Source organism: Alosa sapidissima, chromosome 14, assembly GCF_018492685.1.
Source record: "Alosa sapidissima isolate fAloSap1 chromosome 14, fAloSap1.pri, whole genome shotgun sequence".
Lineage (NCBI taxonomy): Eukaryota > Metazoa > Chordata > Actinopteri > Clupeiformes > Clupeidae > Alosa > Alosa sapidissima.
The window spans coordinates 32,081,851-32,100,430 of record NC_055970.1 but is presented as its reverse complement, the minus strand read 5'-3'; the positions used below and the strand labels follow the sequence as shown (position 1 = coordinate 32,100,430).

At 47.1% G+C, this 18,580-nt stretch overlaps 1 protein-coding gene across 14 annotated transcripts in view; it reads left to right on the top strand.

Annotated features, from left to right (window-relative positions):
- Window positions 1-18,580, top strand: part of LOC121681319 (trichohyalin) — a 145,616-nt gene that overhangs the window by 72,424 nt on the left and 54,612 nt on the right. For all 14 annotated transcript variants that reach the window (XM_042060999.1, XM_042060994.1, XM_042060997.1 and 11 more), the window contains 4 exons: window positions 930-1,076; window positions 3,867-3,950; window positions 5,332-5,499; window positions 7,228-7,302. In XM_042060999.1, coding sequence (XP_041916933.1) covers window positions 930-1,076; window positions 3,867-3,950; window positions 5,332-5,499; window positions 7,228-7,302 — 474 coding nt within the window. The remainder of the gene's footprint in view (window positions 1-929; window positions 1,077-3,866; window positions 3,951-5,331; window positions 5,500-7,227; window positions 7,303-18,580) is intronic.

The following is an 18,580-nucleotide window of genomic DNA, read 5'->3' as shown; positions in this document are numbered from 1 at the left end:
TTGAACGTCTGGACTACTCTCCGGCCTAAATGACGGCACTCAATTAATTGACCATCTCGTGGATCATCAGTGGGCCTGCAATTGCCCCGGTTGCATTTTTGTCACGAAAAAAAAAAAAAAAAAGACTAGCCGCCATTTGGAGAAAGACAGCAGAGGACTTCAATATGTCTGAGTGCATCACTGCTACTGGTCTGCAATCTTTCCTTCTTCTTGTTGTCTGCTCTTTTCTTTCTTTTGCTTTCCCCTCCCTGCTCTGTCTCTCCCTCCCTCTCGACTAAGCAGGTGACAGCCTTGTATTAATTAGTCTGTGTTTAATTATTTATTTTTTGCATTGATTTGATATGGTAGCTCATAATGTCAGGGGTCAAATGAGGCGATTATTTGTTTCCCATTTAAAAGCGACTGCGTTGAAATGCTGATTGCCGCTCAATAGCCATAGTAATGAGTTATCAATTAAGCATGCTTATTTGCGCGGAATTGCATGCTAATGTTGTTTTTAGCAATAACGCCGCAGCGGGTAACAACGACAAAAATGAGATTAGTCCTTTTACAGTGGTAAATGGGATGTTTTTTAACTATGGCGCATTTTCGCATTTTGTTAAGGAGGATTGATTTTTTTTTTAGCGCTTTTTTATTCCATGTAGAGATTTCCTTCCCTGTCTATCGATGGCTCTGGGTGTCTGAGAGCAATGGCTTGGTGACAAAACCACAAGACAAGGAGAGGCAGATGGCGGTTCTCTTCCCAGCTTTCAGCTCCAGAGCCATGGTCTCTCTCTCTTTCTCCTTTCCTCTCTTCTGTCTCTCTCTCCCCCTCTCTCTCCACCTCTCTCTCTCTTTCTTTCCCCGACAGCCCCAGCCAAGAGGGCTCTTTGTAGTGGATTGATTTTTCTCTTCCCTCTTGCGCCCTGCCTTCTTTTGTGGTTCGATAGCTGGACGTCCAGGAGCAGAGGGTCTGCGAGCTGCTGCGCGAGCTGCAGGAGCGCCAGCTGGAGCTGCAGTGGGGACACGGCCGCCTCCAGCAGCTGCACAGGGAGCGCGCCGCACAGGAGAGCCAGGCCGAGCAGCTCCGCGCTCAGGTAGGCAGCTCACCCCCAGGCCCAGGCCTCACAGGCCTGACCAGCCACTGCACACTCACCTTCAGCCACACACTCGGTTATGTTCACTCGGTGTTGCTTATGGAAGGTGCGGATATTGGTGTTTTTGTTTGTACGTTTGTGTGTCTGTATTTTTTTCATTTTCTATTTTTATTGAAATTCAGCTACTAGAATTTTCCATCTATCACTCTGATGATGACTGACTACTTTGTCTCACATTTTTTTTTTATTATAGCTTCAAATGTGGTCTAGCTGTAACCTAAGCTGTGTTATTGTAAAGAATTTACTTTGGTCTGAGCCGGTTAAGTAGCCTTGTTTACATGAGAAATGAGGTTAAGTGCATGCTGACCTGAAACAACCTGCATTGCATTATCCGATAGCCTACAGCCTAGTTCTTGCCTCTGTGTATCACTGTACTTGGCTGCTAGACCTTAAGTGTCTTGTGTGGGCCAGAAGCTTTGGATCTCATGACCAAACAGAAAAATCCACTGCCAGTACCTGTCCAACTTGAGAATCCATGACTGGGCTTTGTTTAGTTTAAATAACTAAGTTAACTAAGCCAACATGGTATAAAAAATAAGTGGAATAATTGGAAAATGAATCTGATTTCTCTTTAAAACAAAGCTCTGAGCCTTTTTCACTGTCTCCTCTCTGCACTGCTCCTCCTCTGTCTTCCTTAGTCTTAACTCGGGGCCTTCGCTTGTTTGAGACCATCAGTCTTAACTTCCTCTGGATCCTAAGCAGAGCCGAGGTGTTTCCATGGCTGAGGTGATGCAGCTTAGGGCTCCTGATCCTGCTGGATCTGACTGGATGGGGATCTTCTGGAGGCAGGTGTTTGTCCCTCACCACCTCAGCTGACTTCAGCGGCAGCCGTGCCGGAGACTCACGACACCCCTGGCCGGCCACACTGGGGAAGAAGTCCGTGTGTGGAAACGTTAAAAAGCCTCTTCCTCAGGACTCTTGGCCTCACTATGTGGATTTACTAATTGGCTTAGTATTTTTGAACTGACCAGCGTGTAGGTAGAACTTTGGCCACATGGTCCAGCACTGTGGATGTGGAGTGGGTAATGCACAGGGTCATTATCCAGCAGCAGCCTCTCACCTGGGCAGGCAGGACTATCTGCTGGGTTATTAGCAGAGCTCACAGGCTGTGTGCTGTTGCTGGACTCGTCCTGAGCTGGCCTTTAGCATTGTGTTTTTTCCCCCGGGATAACCATTTCCAAGCAGTGAAGTGTGTGTGTGTCGGTGTGTGTGTGTGTGTGTGTGTGTGTGTGTGTGTGTGTGTGTGTGCCACTCAGGCAGTCAGAACAGAACAACACTGATTTAGACAGACAGACAGGCAGGTGGATAGGCAGGTACAGGTAGGCAGCCGGACACATGGGAAGTGCGTGAGGCCGTCATATAGATACACTGTAGCACCGCTGAGGGAATAGAGGCACATCTCCGTAAACATAAATAAACAGCAGACTCGACCGAGACAGGCAGCAAACAGGACAGTCTAGAGAGAGAGAGGGAGAGAGAGAGAGGGAGAAAGGGAGAGGGGGGGAGAAGCTGAAGACAGAGACTGAAATTCATTCTGCAATCTGCAAGGGCTCAAAGAATAACCACTGCCTGCCTGCCACCCCTCTGTGTCTCTCAGAGGAGCCGGCTGACCAATCAGAGGCCAAGCCGGCACTGTCCGTCAGCAGCGGCTGTGTCACCTGTCGCTAGGCGTCACGGCAGACTTCAGCGCGGCTCGTTGAAAGAGATGGAGGGAGGAAGAGAGCGACAGGGAAGGAGGGAGGGAGAGTTCCACAGGAGCTCCTCTCCGTGGTAACCTGGAGTACGGTCTCGCTCAGTCCTCCAGGCTGCCCGCACCTCATTACAGCCGCAACGAGTCCTGCTTACTGGGCACAACGCTGCACCCCTCTCTCTGTCGCCGTCCATTTATCTCTCTCTATCCTTCCATTTCTTTAGCCCTCTCTTCCTTTGTTCTCATCCTTTTCCTCTTCCTCTCTCTCCCCTCATCCTCTTACTCACCTGCTCATTTTGCATCTCACCTTCTATCTCCCTGTCTGTCCATCTCTCTCTCTCCATCTCTCACCCCTCTCCTTGTCTGTTGTCTCTCTCTTTTCCTCTTCCTCTCTCCATCCTCTTATTCATCTTTTCATTCTGCTCTCCCCCTCCCTCCCTCGCTCCTCTCTCTCTCCACTGGAAAGCCAAGCCGAGTTCTCATTCAGAGTGTTGCTTTCATTTTGACATTCCATACAGCATTACTACATGTCTGGGATGATCTGAATATCTTTCGCTTGATGACTACCAGATTCTTTTGCTCCTTTGATAAAGCCGCTCTTTTTGTCCCTTTTGTACAAAGACTCTGGTTATTCATGTTTGGTATGTCTGCACATTCTGTCCACCCATTTAATGAGCTTTCTCTTTCCATCTTCCTCACAAATAGGCTCAAGACCTCAAGACAGGTTAATTGGGGAAAGTAAATATAACATGTTGTTGGTCTTTAGATTGAATAGTCAGATCTGTTATTTTACTGTTTTTTAATTCCTTAGTTAGTTTTAGTTATAGTCTTTCCTGTTTTGTTTTGTTTGTTATTTGTTTTGTTTTGTTTTGAGGCTGTTACCTGGTAGGAGCTGGTAGAAAGTGCGGTCTTGGCGGCAGCATCAGTCATGTGCTTGTAATTGCTGGAGAATTGGCTGTATTGGTTGTTGAGTAAGTGCGGTAAATGTGATTTAGGGGGCCGGGCGGCCAGGCTGACGCTGTGCCTTTGCTCCCCTGCAGCTCTCCGAGGTCAGAGGGCGTCTCTCACTAGTGGAGGTCGAGAATGAGGCTCTCCTGGGATTCAAACGGGAGCAAGGGGCCGAGGTACACACACACACTTTCTCTTACACACACAGACACACACACACACACACACACAGACACTTTTGCCCACACACTTCATCTCTCTCTCGCTCTCTCTCTCTCTCACTCACACACACACACACACACACACACTTGTGCCCACACACTCTTATCCCTCTTAACTGCCTTAAACATACTTTAATGTCATCTTCTGTAGTGATGTCACACCCCCACATATTCCACTGCTGCCCACTACTTAGTTTCCATAATACAGCCAGCCATTATTAGTGGTGCTTGAATCTCCTACATCAACACATCCCACATTTACGTGCTCAAGTGTGTGAGTATATGTGCAGGGCTCAGCTGAAACATTACACTTACATCAACATCTTGCAAATTGGTGCATGCTGAATATAACATGATTGTGCCCAGAACAAATCCACATTTAAATGAAGTCATTGTGTCGTATAATCTCCAATCAGTAACAGGGAGGTATACTTGTGTGCAAATGTGTGTGTGTGTATGTGTGTGTGTGTGAATTTGTATGTACTGCATGTGTGTGATTCAGTGTCTGTGTGTGTGTGAGTCAAAATCTGTATACTTGTTTGTGTGTGTGTGTGTGTGTGTGTATGTGTGGGTGCACATGTGTATTTGTATGTTTGAGATGTGTGTGTGTGTGGTTGTTTGTGGTGCTGCCGTTGTCCACGCTCTCCTCCCTGCGCCTTGCCTCTCTGGCCGCCATCTGATGGCCTGAGCCTCCCTGTGTGCCGGTGTGCATGGCAGGCCATCTGAGGCTATTCATAGCCTTGGCTAAAGGGCTGCTAAAGACCAGTCCAGCTCCAGCACTCAGCCTGTGAGCTCCGCTAATAACCCAGCAGATAGCAGCAACTTCACTGCTGATTGCTAAGAGTTCACCCCCACTAGGGGTCAATTTGGAGAGTGTGGGGTGTGTGTGTGTGTTTGTGCGTGTGTGTGAGAGAGAGAGGGGGAGGACTGAAAGAGTGTGTATAATGTGAGTACTCACTGCTTTGGAGGGATTGGATGTAACAGTGAGTAATGCCTTACAGATTGTGGGTGCGAGTTGTGTGGATGTATCTGAGTTTCCTATCTCGGGCGAATTAGAGAACATAGTCAGGCCTGTAGTTTGTTTTGTGCCTCCTTGTGTGTGTGGGGATGTATCTGACAGTCGCTTTGTGTCTATCTGAATGAATGTATCTCTATTTTCATATCCATTTTGGTTTTTGTGTCTGTGTGTTTCTCCACATATGATGTGTGTGTGTGTGTGTGTGTGTGTGTGTGTGTGTGTGTGTGTGTGTGTGTGTGTGTGTGTGTGTGTGTGTGTGTGTGTGAATGTATGTATGTGTGTGTGTGTGTGTGTGTGTGTGTGTGTGTGTGTGTGCAGGTGGAGAGGCTCAGTGCAGAGCTTAGCTCCATGCGAGCAGCTCAGGAGTTGGAGCGTGCCGAGACCGCTGAAGCCCAGAGGAGGTGTGGAGAGCTGCAGGCCAAGCTAGACCTCACCTGCACGCAGCTCCAAGAGAGCCAACACACCGCTCAGGAGGCTGCCAGGAAGGTCAGATGCCTTCCTCACACACACACTGAACATACTAAACACACACAACCACACACACTAAACACACACACACACTGACGTTGAAGTTGGTGACTGGTATTTAGCAAGCATTTTATTCAAAGTGACATGGCTCCACTCGTCCACACACAAACACACACACATACACACACACTCACTCTTTCACTCAACATGCTGACACTAAACATGCACATATACTGTACTCACTCTTTTCCTGTCGCTCTTTTACTCTTTCTTACTTTCTTTCTTTCTTTTTTCTTAACAAGCTCTTGATAGTGCAGTGATCAAATCATTTCTCTTGTATGAGCAAAACCCATCATGCTTATTTGTGGCATGCTTTTTCACCATTCTGTATATTTGCCACATGGCCATTTCCCCCCTTAAGCCACCCAACAGGTTGGAATGAGTGAGTGCATTCTCTACAAGCACCAGGTAGCCATTACACCAACCGCACGAGCAGCACGAGCCCATGAAAACCAGAGTCCATGATTGCAACTCTGGAGGGTTGCTGATTGGACCGCACGTTTGGACCACATTGTGGATGTGATTTCTCCCTGATATTGCTGAAACAGTTGTCCACCTCAGGAGATTTGTTACGCAGGACTGGGTCATGTGGGGCTGAAAGTGGCCGCAACACTTTTTATCCAGAACCGTTTCCCTCAGCTGTATATAAATGGACGTGTTTGGATTTGACCTTGCCTTGAGCTTTGAACTATTCCTATTTGTTTGTTTTTTTTAAGTTATTGTGCTGTCAATATCTTGTACAACAGATGCGACAGCAACATCTAAATGTCTAGCTTCTTGTTGTAAACAAAATCAACTAAAGCACGCTCAGGTCACATTAATTACTAGGCACCGTTGTTCATCTATCCATCATTGTGTAAAGCCCGCCCGGACTATTTGATTGGTCGCCGAGTTTTCATACAGGCATAGAAGCTTGTCAGTGGAGCCTATGATGACTACTAAAGCAGACAGACAGAAGGATTGTCATGATTAGCCGCTGCTGGTTGTGTGGATGAAATTAGGAAGTATTGGGCAGAGGTTTCTGTCAACCTATACTAAAAATCTTTGCTGGATTCTTATTGAAGATACAAAAGCGTGCGTGCGTGCGTGTGTGCGCGTGTTTGTGTGGTTATTTTGTGTGTATGTGTTATTCCTGGTTTTTCTCCACATGGTCACCTTTGTTTGCCGTTGCCCCTGTTGTCAGGCGTGTTGCTCAGTGCTTTAATGAGGCCTGTGTCCTCCGCCTGCCTTCAGCCTTCACCTAATCCCAGCACTGCTGGCTCAGGAACCCATGTCCACAATGACACACATGAGGGGGAGACTGTGTGTGTGTGTGTGTGTGTGTGTGTGTATGTGTGTGTGTGGACAGATGAAATTGTTGATCTAGAGGAACGAAGGACATGCTGTACACACAGAAATTCTTCAGACCATCAGTATACACAGGCACTCATTTACACACAGACACAAACACACACACACACACACACACACACACACACACACACACACACACACACACACACATTCACATAAAGTTGCTGTGTATTCCTGATGTGCTGTTAGTTTTTACTACCTTTGGCCTGTAGAGGTAATGCCATTTTAATCACCTAATCAGTCATTGCCAGAGCACTGTACTCGGTGTACCTGTTTACTATTTCTTTTGGGTGGGTTTATCTCCTCCTCTTCTCCTGTCCTCTCTGTCTGTAGGCGCAGGAGGACAGCCAGGAGCTGCAGTGGGAGCTGAAGAGCCTCAAGTCTCAGCTGGACTCTGTCAATCAGCAGGTAGGCTCCTCCCCTCTCTGCTGCCCCATTGCCCTGTGCTACAGGACTGCCCAGTCCACTTACTCCACCTGTTTCTACACCCAGAGACACCCATATAAACAGCCACAGAAGCCTACTGTGCTAGGCCACTGCCCACTTCACCCTTCCACCTGTTTCTGCACCTAGACACCATCAGCCACACAAATCTTCTGTGCTACACTTCTGTCCAGTTGAGCTTTTTCTCATGTATCTGCACCAAGACACCCACACCAACTGTCACACAAAGCTCCTCTACCTTCACCCCTGTCTTACCACAAGCATGCCATCGACTACTCTTTCTGGTATTGATTACAGCTTATTACACGGCTCTTCAGAGTGCTGCAGAAAGTTCTATTCACATGAATGGGCCTTCCCAACATTTGGAAGTCTGTTAAAACTATATAATTACTGCTGCAAGGTATATAATGACCACTGTCAATGGCAAGAGGTTTTGTCTCTTTGAGTCACGTCACATTCATTCCACAAGTAGTCCGGTCACTTCTTGCAATGGAACTTCATTCAAAAGTGAAAGCAGATGGTTGATCAGCTGCGTTTTAAAGAATGTTTGATTCAAGTTTAGTGAGTGTCTTGTGAACTATTTGTTTCTCAGCAAAAGCCACGACGTAATGGTAACAAATAAATGTACACATGCTGTATAATAAGCAGGATAATGTATAGAACGCTGGTCATTATCGGGGAAAATAAGTCTCTTTAGGGCGAAGCAAGACCCCTTCACTGGTGCGTCAGCATCCGGTTCGACCTGTCGGGACTTATTTTCCTATGATAATGACCGGCGTTCTATACATTATCCCTTACATAATTCACTGAACCATCCTCAGCTCACATGGTGATACGGAGGTGTGATTCTAGTTACTGGTCCAATGGCCATCTCGACTCGTCTTTACTCGATCTCTGTCTTTAGCATGGAGCCCACAGAGCATGACTGCTTTCATCTCTCCTGTCTCTTTGAACTGTCTTTCTCTGTTGTGGTGATCGTACACCCACATATAACACACACACACACACACACACACACACACACACACACACACACACATACACACACATTAACTCTCATGTCTACTGCATTAATGTTTGGAGTGCAAAGGATACATAGATAGATAGATAGATAGATAGATAGATAGATAGATATAGTATATAATATAAAAAACAACAATAAGGACAGTAGAAGATAGAGAATATACTAAATATACTAAAATACAAATTATACTAACTAACACTTAATCTAAATCAATTCTAAAAACAGTATCCACATAGTGGGTGATTAATCAATCAAGAGGCGCTTGCAATGACTGAGGCAGGGACTGGGCCTGTGATTCTCTGTGCATAGTAAGGTAAGGTAAGGTGCTCTGTGTGAATGAGTGTCATGGTGATAGTGCAAATGAGTAAGTCCAACAGTGCAACAGTGCAAGAATAAAGTCTATATATCTATATATCTATATATATAACTATATTAAGAAAAGGTGTAAGTGTGGCCACAGTTCGGCTGTGGCATGGAGGGAGGGGTTATGCATATGTGCTAATATAGCACGCAAACAGTGAGGCAGAAAGACAGTGGTAAAAAGTGGCTAGTGGACAGACAGTATCCAAACATGGGGGGGGGGGGGGCGAAGTCTCCAGCTGATCAGGCTCTTCTGCTTAACAATAGTGCTGTGGAGTGGGTGACACTCATTGTCCAAGATGTTGATCAGTTTGTTCAGGGTCCTTTTGTCTGATATTGAAGTGATGCACTCCAGTTCAGCTCCCACTGCAGAGCCAGCTTTCCTTACCAGCCTGTCAATTCGCCCCGCATCCTTCTTATTTGTGCTTCCTCCCCAGCATACCACTGCATAGAAGAGGACGCTGGCAACAACTGGTAGAACATCCTGAGGAGCTTGCAGACTGGTAGAACATCCTGAGGAGCTTGCAGTTGCACACATTGAAGGACCCCAGCCTCCTCAGGAAGTACAGCCTGTTCTCCCCTTTCTTGTAGAGTGTGTTGGCTGACCAGTCCAGTTTATTGTCCAGGTGGAGACCCAGATACTTGTAGGTGCTTACCACCTCCACATTGACCCCATCAATGAGGACTGGTAGCAGAGTGGGCTTAGACCAGCGGAAATCCACCATCACCTCCTTGGTCTTTGAAGTGTTGAGTTGAAGATGATTGAGTTTGCACCATTGCACAAAGTCCTCCACCAGGCTCCTGTACTCCTCCTCCTGCCCGTTCCTGATACACCCCACAATTGCAGTATCGTCAGAGAACTTCTGCATGTGGCATGACTCGGTGTTGTAGCAGAAGTCAGATGTGTACAGAGTGAACAGGACTGGAGAGAGCACAGTTCCCTGTGGCGCTCCGGTGCTGCTGATCACAGTGTCAGAGAGACAGTTCTTCAGTCTGACGAACTGTGGTCGCTCGGTCAGGTAATCTGTAATTCAGATTACCAGGTGAGCGTCCACACCCATCTGCAAGAGCTTGTCTCCCAGTCTAAGGGGTTGGATGGTGTTAAAAGCACTTGAGAAATCAAAGAACATGATTCTCACAGCACTTTTCCCTTGTCTAGGTGAGAATGTGTCCTGTGTAGAAGATAAGTGATGGCATCGTCCACGCCCACTTTCTCCTGTTATGCAAACTGTAACGGGTCTAGTGCATGGCGTACCTGGGGTCTGAGCATACCTAAGACCAGCCGCTCCATTGTCTTCATCACATGTGATGTAAGAGCGACAGGTCTGTAGTCATTAAGCTCACTAGGGTATGGCTTCTTAGGGACAGGGGTGAGACATGATGTCTTCCACAGTGTTGGAACTTGTCCAAGAAGTAGACTCAAATTGAAGATGTGCTTCAGTGGCTCCCTCAGTTCAGCAGCACAGGCCTTGAGTAGCCTTGGACACAGTCTGTCAGTCCCCGCTGCCTTATTGGTGTGCAGTTTCTTTAGTTGAGCTCTCACTTGATCTGTTGTGATGGGGGGGGATCTGTGTGTCTGATTTCTGTTGACTGAGGTCGTTGTCTCCTCATTGTTCGTGATCGCCATATGGGGGAGGGGTGCAATATCCAGTGATGGTGGAGGTACGATAGCCTGTGATGATGGAGGTGAGTGCTGCACTGGTATTGAGGGGGTAGGGGCTGGGGGATGACCACCTCCTTGATGTCCCTGTCAAGGCTGCCAGAGTCGGGGGTGGTGGACAGACCACAGCCATTGGAGCTGGAGCAGGGCAGTCAAACCTGTTGTAGAAGTGGTTCAACTGGTTCGCCCTGTCCAGGTCCCCCTCCACAGAGCTGCTGCTCTTCTTCAGGCCAGTGATAATCTTCATGCCGTCCCATGCCTCCTTCATGTTGTTTTCCTGCAACTTCTGTTCCACCTTCCTTCTGTAGTCCTCCTTAGCCTCCTTCAGCTTGATGGTGTTGGTGAAAGCTCACTGTGAGGAGGACCTGTCCTTCTTTGGGCTGGTTTCATATTTTTGTGTGTGACTGGGTGGGTGTCTCTGTATGGGGAAAACACCTGCACTTACACATACACTCACACACACACACACACTCTCTCTTTCTCTCCTTCCTGTGCCGCAGACGACTGTTAGGACCAGCGAGTGGCGAATGATTGCTAATAAAACATTTGATTGAGAGGAGTACCGAGTGAGAGCCATAAACAGGCTGGATTCTGCCCTTTAATTTTGCCATCCCCAGAGAATTGCTTTTGCCATGCCGCAGTGCCGGCCCCACACACAAGCAGTTAGTTGTCTGCCGTAGGACTGGAATTTAATTTAGTGTGTGTGTGTGGGTGTGTGTGCCTATGTGTGTGTACGTGCTTCGGTGCTGGCTGTGCTGCGTATTTTTTGTAATTCCGGGAAAGACGACTTTGGTTGTTCTCTAGTTGCTGCCTTGCTACTGATAAGACAAAAAACAATCATTTCATACTGCTGGCAAAATGCACGCATGGAGCAGCATCGCCGGCCACTGCAGAGCCGTCAGCACACAATTCCATGCATGTCTGATTCTACCACGCTGCTTCAACTACCGTGTGTGTGTGCATGTGTGTTGAGTCTAGTGTGTTTGCGTGCGTGTTTGCACATGTGATGCATATTGTTGTGTGACCGTCAGGCATTGTTTGTATATGATGAGATCTGCCCTGTGCATTCGGATGAAGCATTTGCGGAGTGTTGTGTCGAACTGGAGCAGAGTGCAACACAGCACAAAGCATTTAACTAATGTGCTCCCAGGTGCATACACCACACATCCTGTAGGCTGGTGCCATATCAATACTAGTGTATCTATTGTGTGCGTGTGTGTACAGTATGTGTGTGTCTGTGTGTGTGTGCGTGTGGGTGCAATGCAAATGTTGTGGAACTACAGTTGATGGTACATGTTTGATATACTTATTTTTTTGCATGTGTTTGTTTGTATTCATTTGCATATTTGTGGCTGGATATATATATACATGCATATCTATGTATAATGTGTCTTGTATGTGGTGTTACATCTTGTGTGTGTGTGTGTGTGTGTGTGTGTGTGTGTGTGTGTGTGAGGTGCAGGGGTCTTGCTGAAAGGCTGAGGCAGGAGCATATATCAGACACACAGCTCTGCACTAATAAAAGGCCAGCAGTGGTGCAGCTCCTCTCCTTCTGGGAACAGCACGCATTTTTACTGCCTCTCTGACAGCAAGATAAAGTGCTCGTCCAATTAGAAAAATATTTGGCCACATACCTTCCAACAGAGCTCCTTGCCTTCTTATTTTTCCAACTACTTTTTTTTATCAGGGACATTGGCTATTTTTATTGTTTGTTTTCTTTTAATTGTGTGTGTGTGTCTGTGGTTATATATAATTCATTTTTCCGGCATGCATCTAGAGGCGTTGATCCTCACCACACCAAATATAGTAATGTAATGACTACTGTGTCCCAGAGTTTGCATTTTGCAGAGTATTTCTCTCTCTCTCACTCTCACTCTCTCAGTCTTTTTTTTTCTTTCTCTGTCATTGTGCTTCTGAATTGTGCCATGACTCTGGCCCAGTGATGCATTCTTCTCTGCGTGATTCTTAACCCTCCATACTCATCCCAGTATTCTGCTTAAGAATAGATTAGTGTGTGTTTGTGTGTATTTGTGTACATTGTGAGTAAGTGTGTGTGTGTGTGTGTGTTTTCCTTTCCTTTCTTTTTTTCCTGAGTGCATTAAAATTAAATTCTCTCTTGTTGTTGTGAAAAGAGGCACACGTTAAAAATAATTGGATGTGGGAGAGAACAAAGGGCCAGCTCCCCTCTCCCTCTCCCTCTCCGGCAGGGCCCCGGCGAGCTGTTAATGCCGCGCCGGCCCTGCATTGTTCTGCTGTCTGCAGCCGTCCCCCCACAGCCAGACACTCAGCGCTAGAGAAGTCACTTTTAATGTCTGATAATCAAGGTGAATTTTCAAAAAGCTGCCATTTCCAAATGATGGTGTATATATTATGTGGAGATGTTGGAGGAGGCGGAGGTGGAGGGGAGGGGCCAAGAGGAGGGGTTGGTGCCGCAGAGGAGGAGGCGGCCCAACGGCCATGCACAGTGAAAGAGAGACACCCAGAGGCCAGAGTGGGAATCGCAGGCTGCGTGCTACTTTTTTCAGACCGGAGGAGGGATGTGGGGAGATGGTTGTCACTCAGTTGATGGGCAATTCTTTCCCTCTCTCTTGTCTTTCTGCATGTATTTTCCATCTAGTTTGTTTTTCTTTTGTTTGTGTGTGTGTGTGTGTGTGTGTGTATGTGCTCATACATGTTCATGTGAGTGTAGTGACTGTGAGTGTAGCTCGGCTGTTGAACAATAGCACACAGAGCTTGTGGTTTTACTGAACCACTGAAACACAGCGACACTCCAGGAGTCTCCCCATGAAGCCCCGGTACCCAGCCAGGCAAAGTCCTGCAGGTCCTTCCTCCCCTGCCCACCTGCCGAGACCAGCAGCTAGTCAGAGGGAAGACAAAACATACATATTCTCCCTACATATGACTATACCTACCTGTTCTGTAAGGGGACATGGGTTTTGGTCTAGGCAATGGAAGAAAGGACAGAAGAAATTCAGCACCCTGCAATGTAGCAGACTTGTGTTATATCCCTTTTGCTCAACAACATACTGTAGCCTTAACTGTTCCAATACAACAATTCACAGAGAACTGTGGCACACAACAGCAAAGCACAACACAGAAAGCACCAGAACAGCACAAACAGACACAGTAGCACAACACAAGGCTTCTGTCTAACACACAACTCCCAGTAAGCCAACACAGCAGGGCAGCCCAGCGGCGGCTAGCCTGAGCGCTGATTATTCTGCTGTTATTCCCCCGTCTCTTCCTCGGAGCCGCACGTCCCCGCTCCTCCCGCTCCTCTCCTCACGCGGTCATTTTTCACCGTGCCTTTTCCAGCCCGCTGCCTCGGCGCCTCGCCTGCGCTGTACATTAAAGAGCTGAATATATGCAGCATGGCCACTCTAATAAGTGTACATTTATTTTCTACACCAGTGATTTACTGGTTCTCCCCCAGCCTTGGGTAGCTAGGTACAGTAACCTGGGGGAAAAAAATAAGGAAAAGAACAGAAAAGATGTGAAATGGAGGAGACTGTAGAGTGCACCCTGATGGCCAGACCTGCCATACACATCCTGTCGGTGGCTCTACACACACATAGGAGAACATGTTTGATGCATAGTGTTTTAAGTAGCATTAGCTGGTGTTAAGAGCCTAAGAATGGAGTAGGATGGGACTTCTATTCTAATGCATTATTACTGAGTTGTAGCCGCCGATGCGTCTGGTGGCCCTCTTTACCTCCCGTTGGCCGGCTTGGCTAATGGTACATCAAGTGTCGCCTCCCCATCAGGCGTCTGTATCTTTCCAACCCCCTCCGGAGGGTGACCCTGGGGCCGTGCGCTCTCTGAAGGATCAGATACAGTCGCTCACACTCATCGAGCACGCAAGAGAAGGCTGGGCGGGAGGCCGGATATCCATGCAAGGGCCCTCTCTCTTTCTCTCTCTCTCTCTCTCTCTCTCTCTCTCTCTCTCTCTCTCTCTCTCTCAGGAAGCAGAACTCCCACGAACTGGGGAGGAAGTGGCCCGACTGCAAATGTATTCTCCCGCTCTCTCTCTCTCTCCGAAGCTCCCACCCTTGAGCAGCTGAACACCCCCACCCCCACCTCCCTCATCTTGTGAGCATTCGACCAAATTTGGAGAGAAAAAAAGAAATGATAAAAATGAAAAGAGTTTTTTTCTTCTTCTTTTTTTCTGAAGTAAATGCGCTGCATGAAAGCCTTTGGTCCAGTGTGTCTGTTTTTGTCATTGATTAGCTCAGCCGTGGGGTTTTGCTTTAAGATGGTTGTCTTTAGAGGCCTGACTTAATGCATCACCAGAGAGAAGGCCCCTTCTCTCCCCTCGCTTTCATGAGGACAGAGGCTCAGATGTGCTATGCTCTCTGAGATGGATCATCCTGTGTGTGTGTATGTGCGTGCGTGTACGTGTGTTTGTGTCCGTCTGCATGCAGAGGTAGACACACACATACACACACACACACACACACACACACACACACACTCTTGCTAAACGGAGGAAGCTCTTTAATGGGATGCCACATGAAGTTTTCTTGGGTATTTCTCAGTGTCCCCTCTTCTTTCCTTTCCATGTGGAAGATACATTTGGCCTTTCATCAACCATTTCTTTGTGCAAAACCAAACATGCAAGAAGGGGGAAAAAACCCTGAATTTATATTTTACTCAAAGAACTACCTCTTTCATACTCTTGGCCCCACTCCCATCACCACACCAAACATTTTTCGTTTACTTGTCTCTCTCTTCTCTAGTTGGAGAACCACATTGCCCTTTCATAAAAATACCTACTTTTATTCATTATTGCTTCAGTAAATTCTCTTTATCATTTCCTTGCACGACATCTTGATCAGTGAATGATATGTGACACGTACATATCTGGGCTCATAAAATTCATAACAGGAAGCGCAGCACTTCAGTCTAGTGTTTTGAAGGCAGCTGCAGGTCGTGCCGCTGTTTGTCTTCTCTCCGATTCGGCTTGAGCACTGGAGCTCCATCCTTTCTCGGCACCCACAACTTTCGAAGAGGCTGTGGAAGAGCTGTGACATCACTCTCTCTCTCTCTCTCTCTCTCTCTCTGTCTCTCTCTCTCTCTCTCATTCTCTCTCTGCCCCAGCCATCTCCATCAGGTGTGTGTGTCGGCGCTGCCAAAGCCTTATGAGATCACTGGCCCTGTGTGGACACACAAGCGGCATTCCCTTGCCCCAGAGCAAAACCCAGGCGATGCTTTTCCCTCTCTGTGTGTGTGTGTGTGTGTGTGTGTGTGTGTGTGTGTGTGTGTGTGTGTGTGTGTGAGTGAGAGAGAGAGAGGGGGGGGGGGGGGGGGGGGAGAGAGAGCACCAGCACTAGTCTGGCACCATTTCTCCACAGGGACACCCATTTTAAAGTAGATTTTTCGCACTCCTGATGGTTGGCAGGTCCCAAACTGATTCCTTAAAAAAGGATTTTGGATGTCTCTTATTCTGGTAGATTTGCAAAGAATCTCACAATACTATCTTGTGGGACAGATGTGGAAAGCAGTGTTTGAATGTAAGGTACAAAAGATTCAATATTGTATGACATTAATGCTCTTTGAACAGCCAGTTTTTGCCATCTGACTTTGTTTTTAAATCAATCTGCTAAAAGCCAATACTTACCCTGTAGCATGTGACCTATGATTATACTGCACCAAGTGACTCTATGAGTGTATAGATCTGATAAGATAGCTAGTAGTAGACTCCGAAGTTAGATGGTCAAAAGCTTATTTTGTTGCTTTGACTATTTTGACACTGATCTCCGGATAACAGTTTTTACTTTCCCTTTTATTGTAACACAACCGTAGATTTGATGACATACGTCAATCTGATATGCTTCACTGGGGTCCTTTTGGGCCCAATAGTGATGTAAGATTTAGGTTTTCACAGTAAATGGAGACAGCAAACATTCATCACATTTAAACAATAGTGTGAGTTTATCTGCAGAGGCAAAAACAAATCCCAATCACTCAGGTCTCTCTCTCTCTCTCTCTCTCTTTCTCTCTCTGTCTGACACATTGCCATTGAGATCAGTATAGGATCCAGTAATCATTAAAACTACTCTTTAATGGCCCCTTACTGAAGTTTCACACATCAGTTTAACAGTATCCTTCTGGAGACAGTGGGCTCATAACCACTTATTAAACGACTTATTAGTCATATCAACTGCTATCTCTGAACATGGTCAGGTCTGACCCTCCGCTGCAGAAGCGAAGATAAATAAATAACGCTTTTATGAAGACTTTTGAATGTATCTGCAACCAGAGGGTACAACACATACAGTATGAACATCAAGCAGAACTTGATGGCTCCCTCGAGAATCCTGGCACATTTTTCATCAAATTAGCGTATTTTGTTCCTTACACTTTTAGTGCGTTTTAATGGAGTGGTTGGAGGGCCTGGTGCAGCGGATGCTTTAGAAGTGTGAACCAGCAGATTGATGAGAGATGGGAAGGTCTCTCTCTGAGAGAAGAGGCGTCAGGAGAGAGAGTGCAGGAGCAGGAAGCCTGGTGCCAGCTCGGCTCGGCCGCTCAGCGTGGCAGGGGAGAGAGGGGGCCTGGCATCGTGCCAGTGTGGGCAGGGTGCCCACGAGGAGGCAGTGTGTGGCCAGGGCTGGAGCTGCCAGTGGTCTCATCCTGGCACAGCGGGGTATACAAGGGGCAGGACCACCCCAGAGGGAGAGGGCGAGAGAGAAAGGGAAAGAGAGAGAGAAAAAAGGAGGAGGAAAGAATCACAAACACAAGCAGACCTCTGGCTCAGATCTGAAGTTCTAGAGCTTCTAGTTATCTTTTTTTTTTTTTTCGGTTTTAGATGAGTTTTATTAAAGCACTGAAACAGCGGTGACGTTCCTACAGTTTTCCAGTGTAGCGCTCTGGTGAGATTCTAAAACCTGCCCAGTTACATAAGACAGACCGTTTCCTCTCATTATGCCCTTTGCACTTGGATAATGATACGTTTTCATAATGTGAACATTCAAAACACATTCTTTTTTTATCTTGACTTTTTCATTTGGCCCGGTACAGTAAATGTGTTTGCTGTTGTAAATCCTGCTTCTCCAGTGCTGTGGTGAATTTGTCTTTTTTTCCCCCTCCCTCCCATTCCCCCCATCTTTTTCTCTTTCTTTGTACCCTTAAAATATTCTGCACATCCTGCAGCAGTTCCGCATGACAGACACTCCTAATATAATCTCTGTGTCTGAATTCTAATTTCTGGCGTCAGGATAAAATAAATAGTGTGCAGTTAATTACGGGGCCTTGTGCGCTCGCGCTCCTGGCTCCAGCGGATGATTTATGAAGTGCGTGTAAGGCATTCTGCAACACATTTTTCTTAATTTATTTTTAATCTGTCTTTCAATTAATCCTGCTGGAAAATGTCTTAATGTCAGGGTTGCGGGCGGGGGTGCTTGGGGTGGGGTGAAGGAGGGTGGCGGTAATGAGCTCGGGCCGCAGGAGTCGCACTCTGGCCACAGGGGGTTATGGGGGGGGGGGGGGGGGCTACAGCCACCTTCACCACCACCAGCAGTTAGTGGGGTGCTCTGCAGTCAGCCATCTAAACTTCTCCTTGTTTATTTCTCTTGTCCGTTTCTCGTTCCTTCCCAGTCTTTGTTAATTATTTCTTTTTCCCCCCGTGCTGCCCTAGTGGTTTTTGCTCGCCACAGGTTTCTATGTTTTGAGTCTGACTGCTGGACTTTGTTTGTTCAGGCCGTGCGGCAGCGGCTGTGTGTTAGTGTGTGTTGGCCCCGCTCGGCTCTGCTCTGCTCTGCTCGGCCCGCAGTGGGAGTGGAGGTGCAGGGGAGCCTGCCCTGCCGCCTGCGGTTGGTTAGGGAGCCACTGAGGCATGCTGGGTAGCCAGGCTCATTTGGAGTGCAGAAGAACTGGAGCCAAATGGACATTAACTCTGCACCACTGCAATGCAATCCTTTGTTTGTGTGAATTATTTTGTTACAGTCAAGAGATGGTGGACTGCGATTGTACATTATGAGTGCGTTTGCAGTATATCCATACTAGAAATAGACTAGAAATAACTGTTTTATACGCAGAGATCTTTGCCACGCAGTGTTCGGGTGGAGGGATGCCTCTACCTGCAGGGATAGGTTCATGGAAATACTTACTTCCTGGATTGTGTGTGTGTGTGTTGGATGAGCCACACTGGAGCTCACTCCTCCTGATGAGTGTTTTCCCCATGGCTTCCTCTCGGCTTGGAC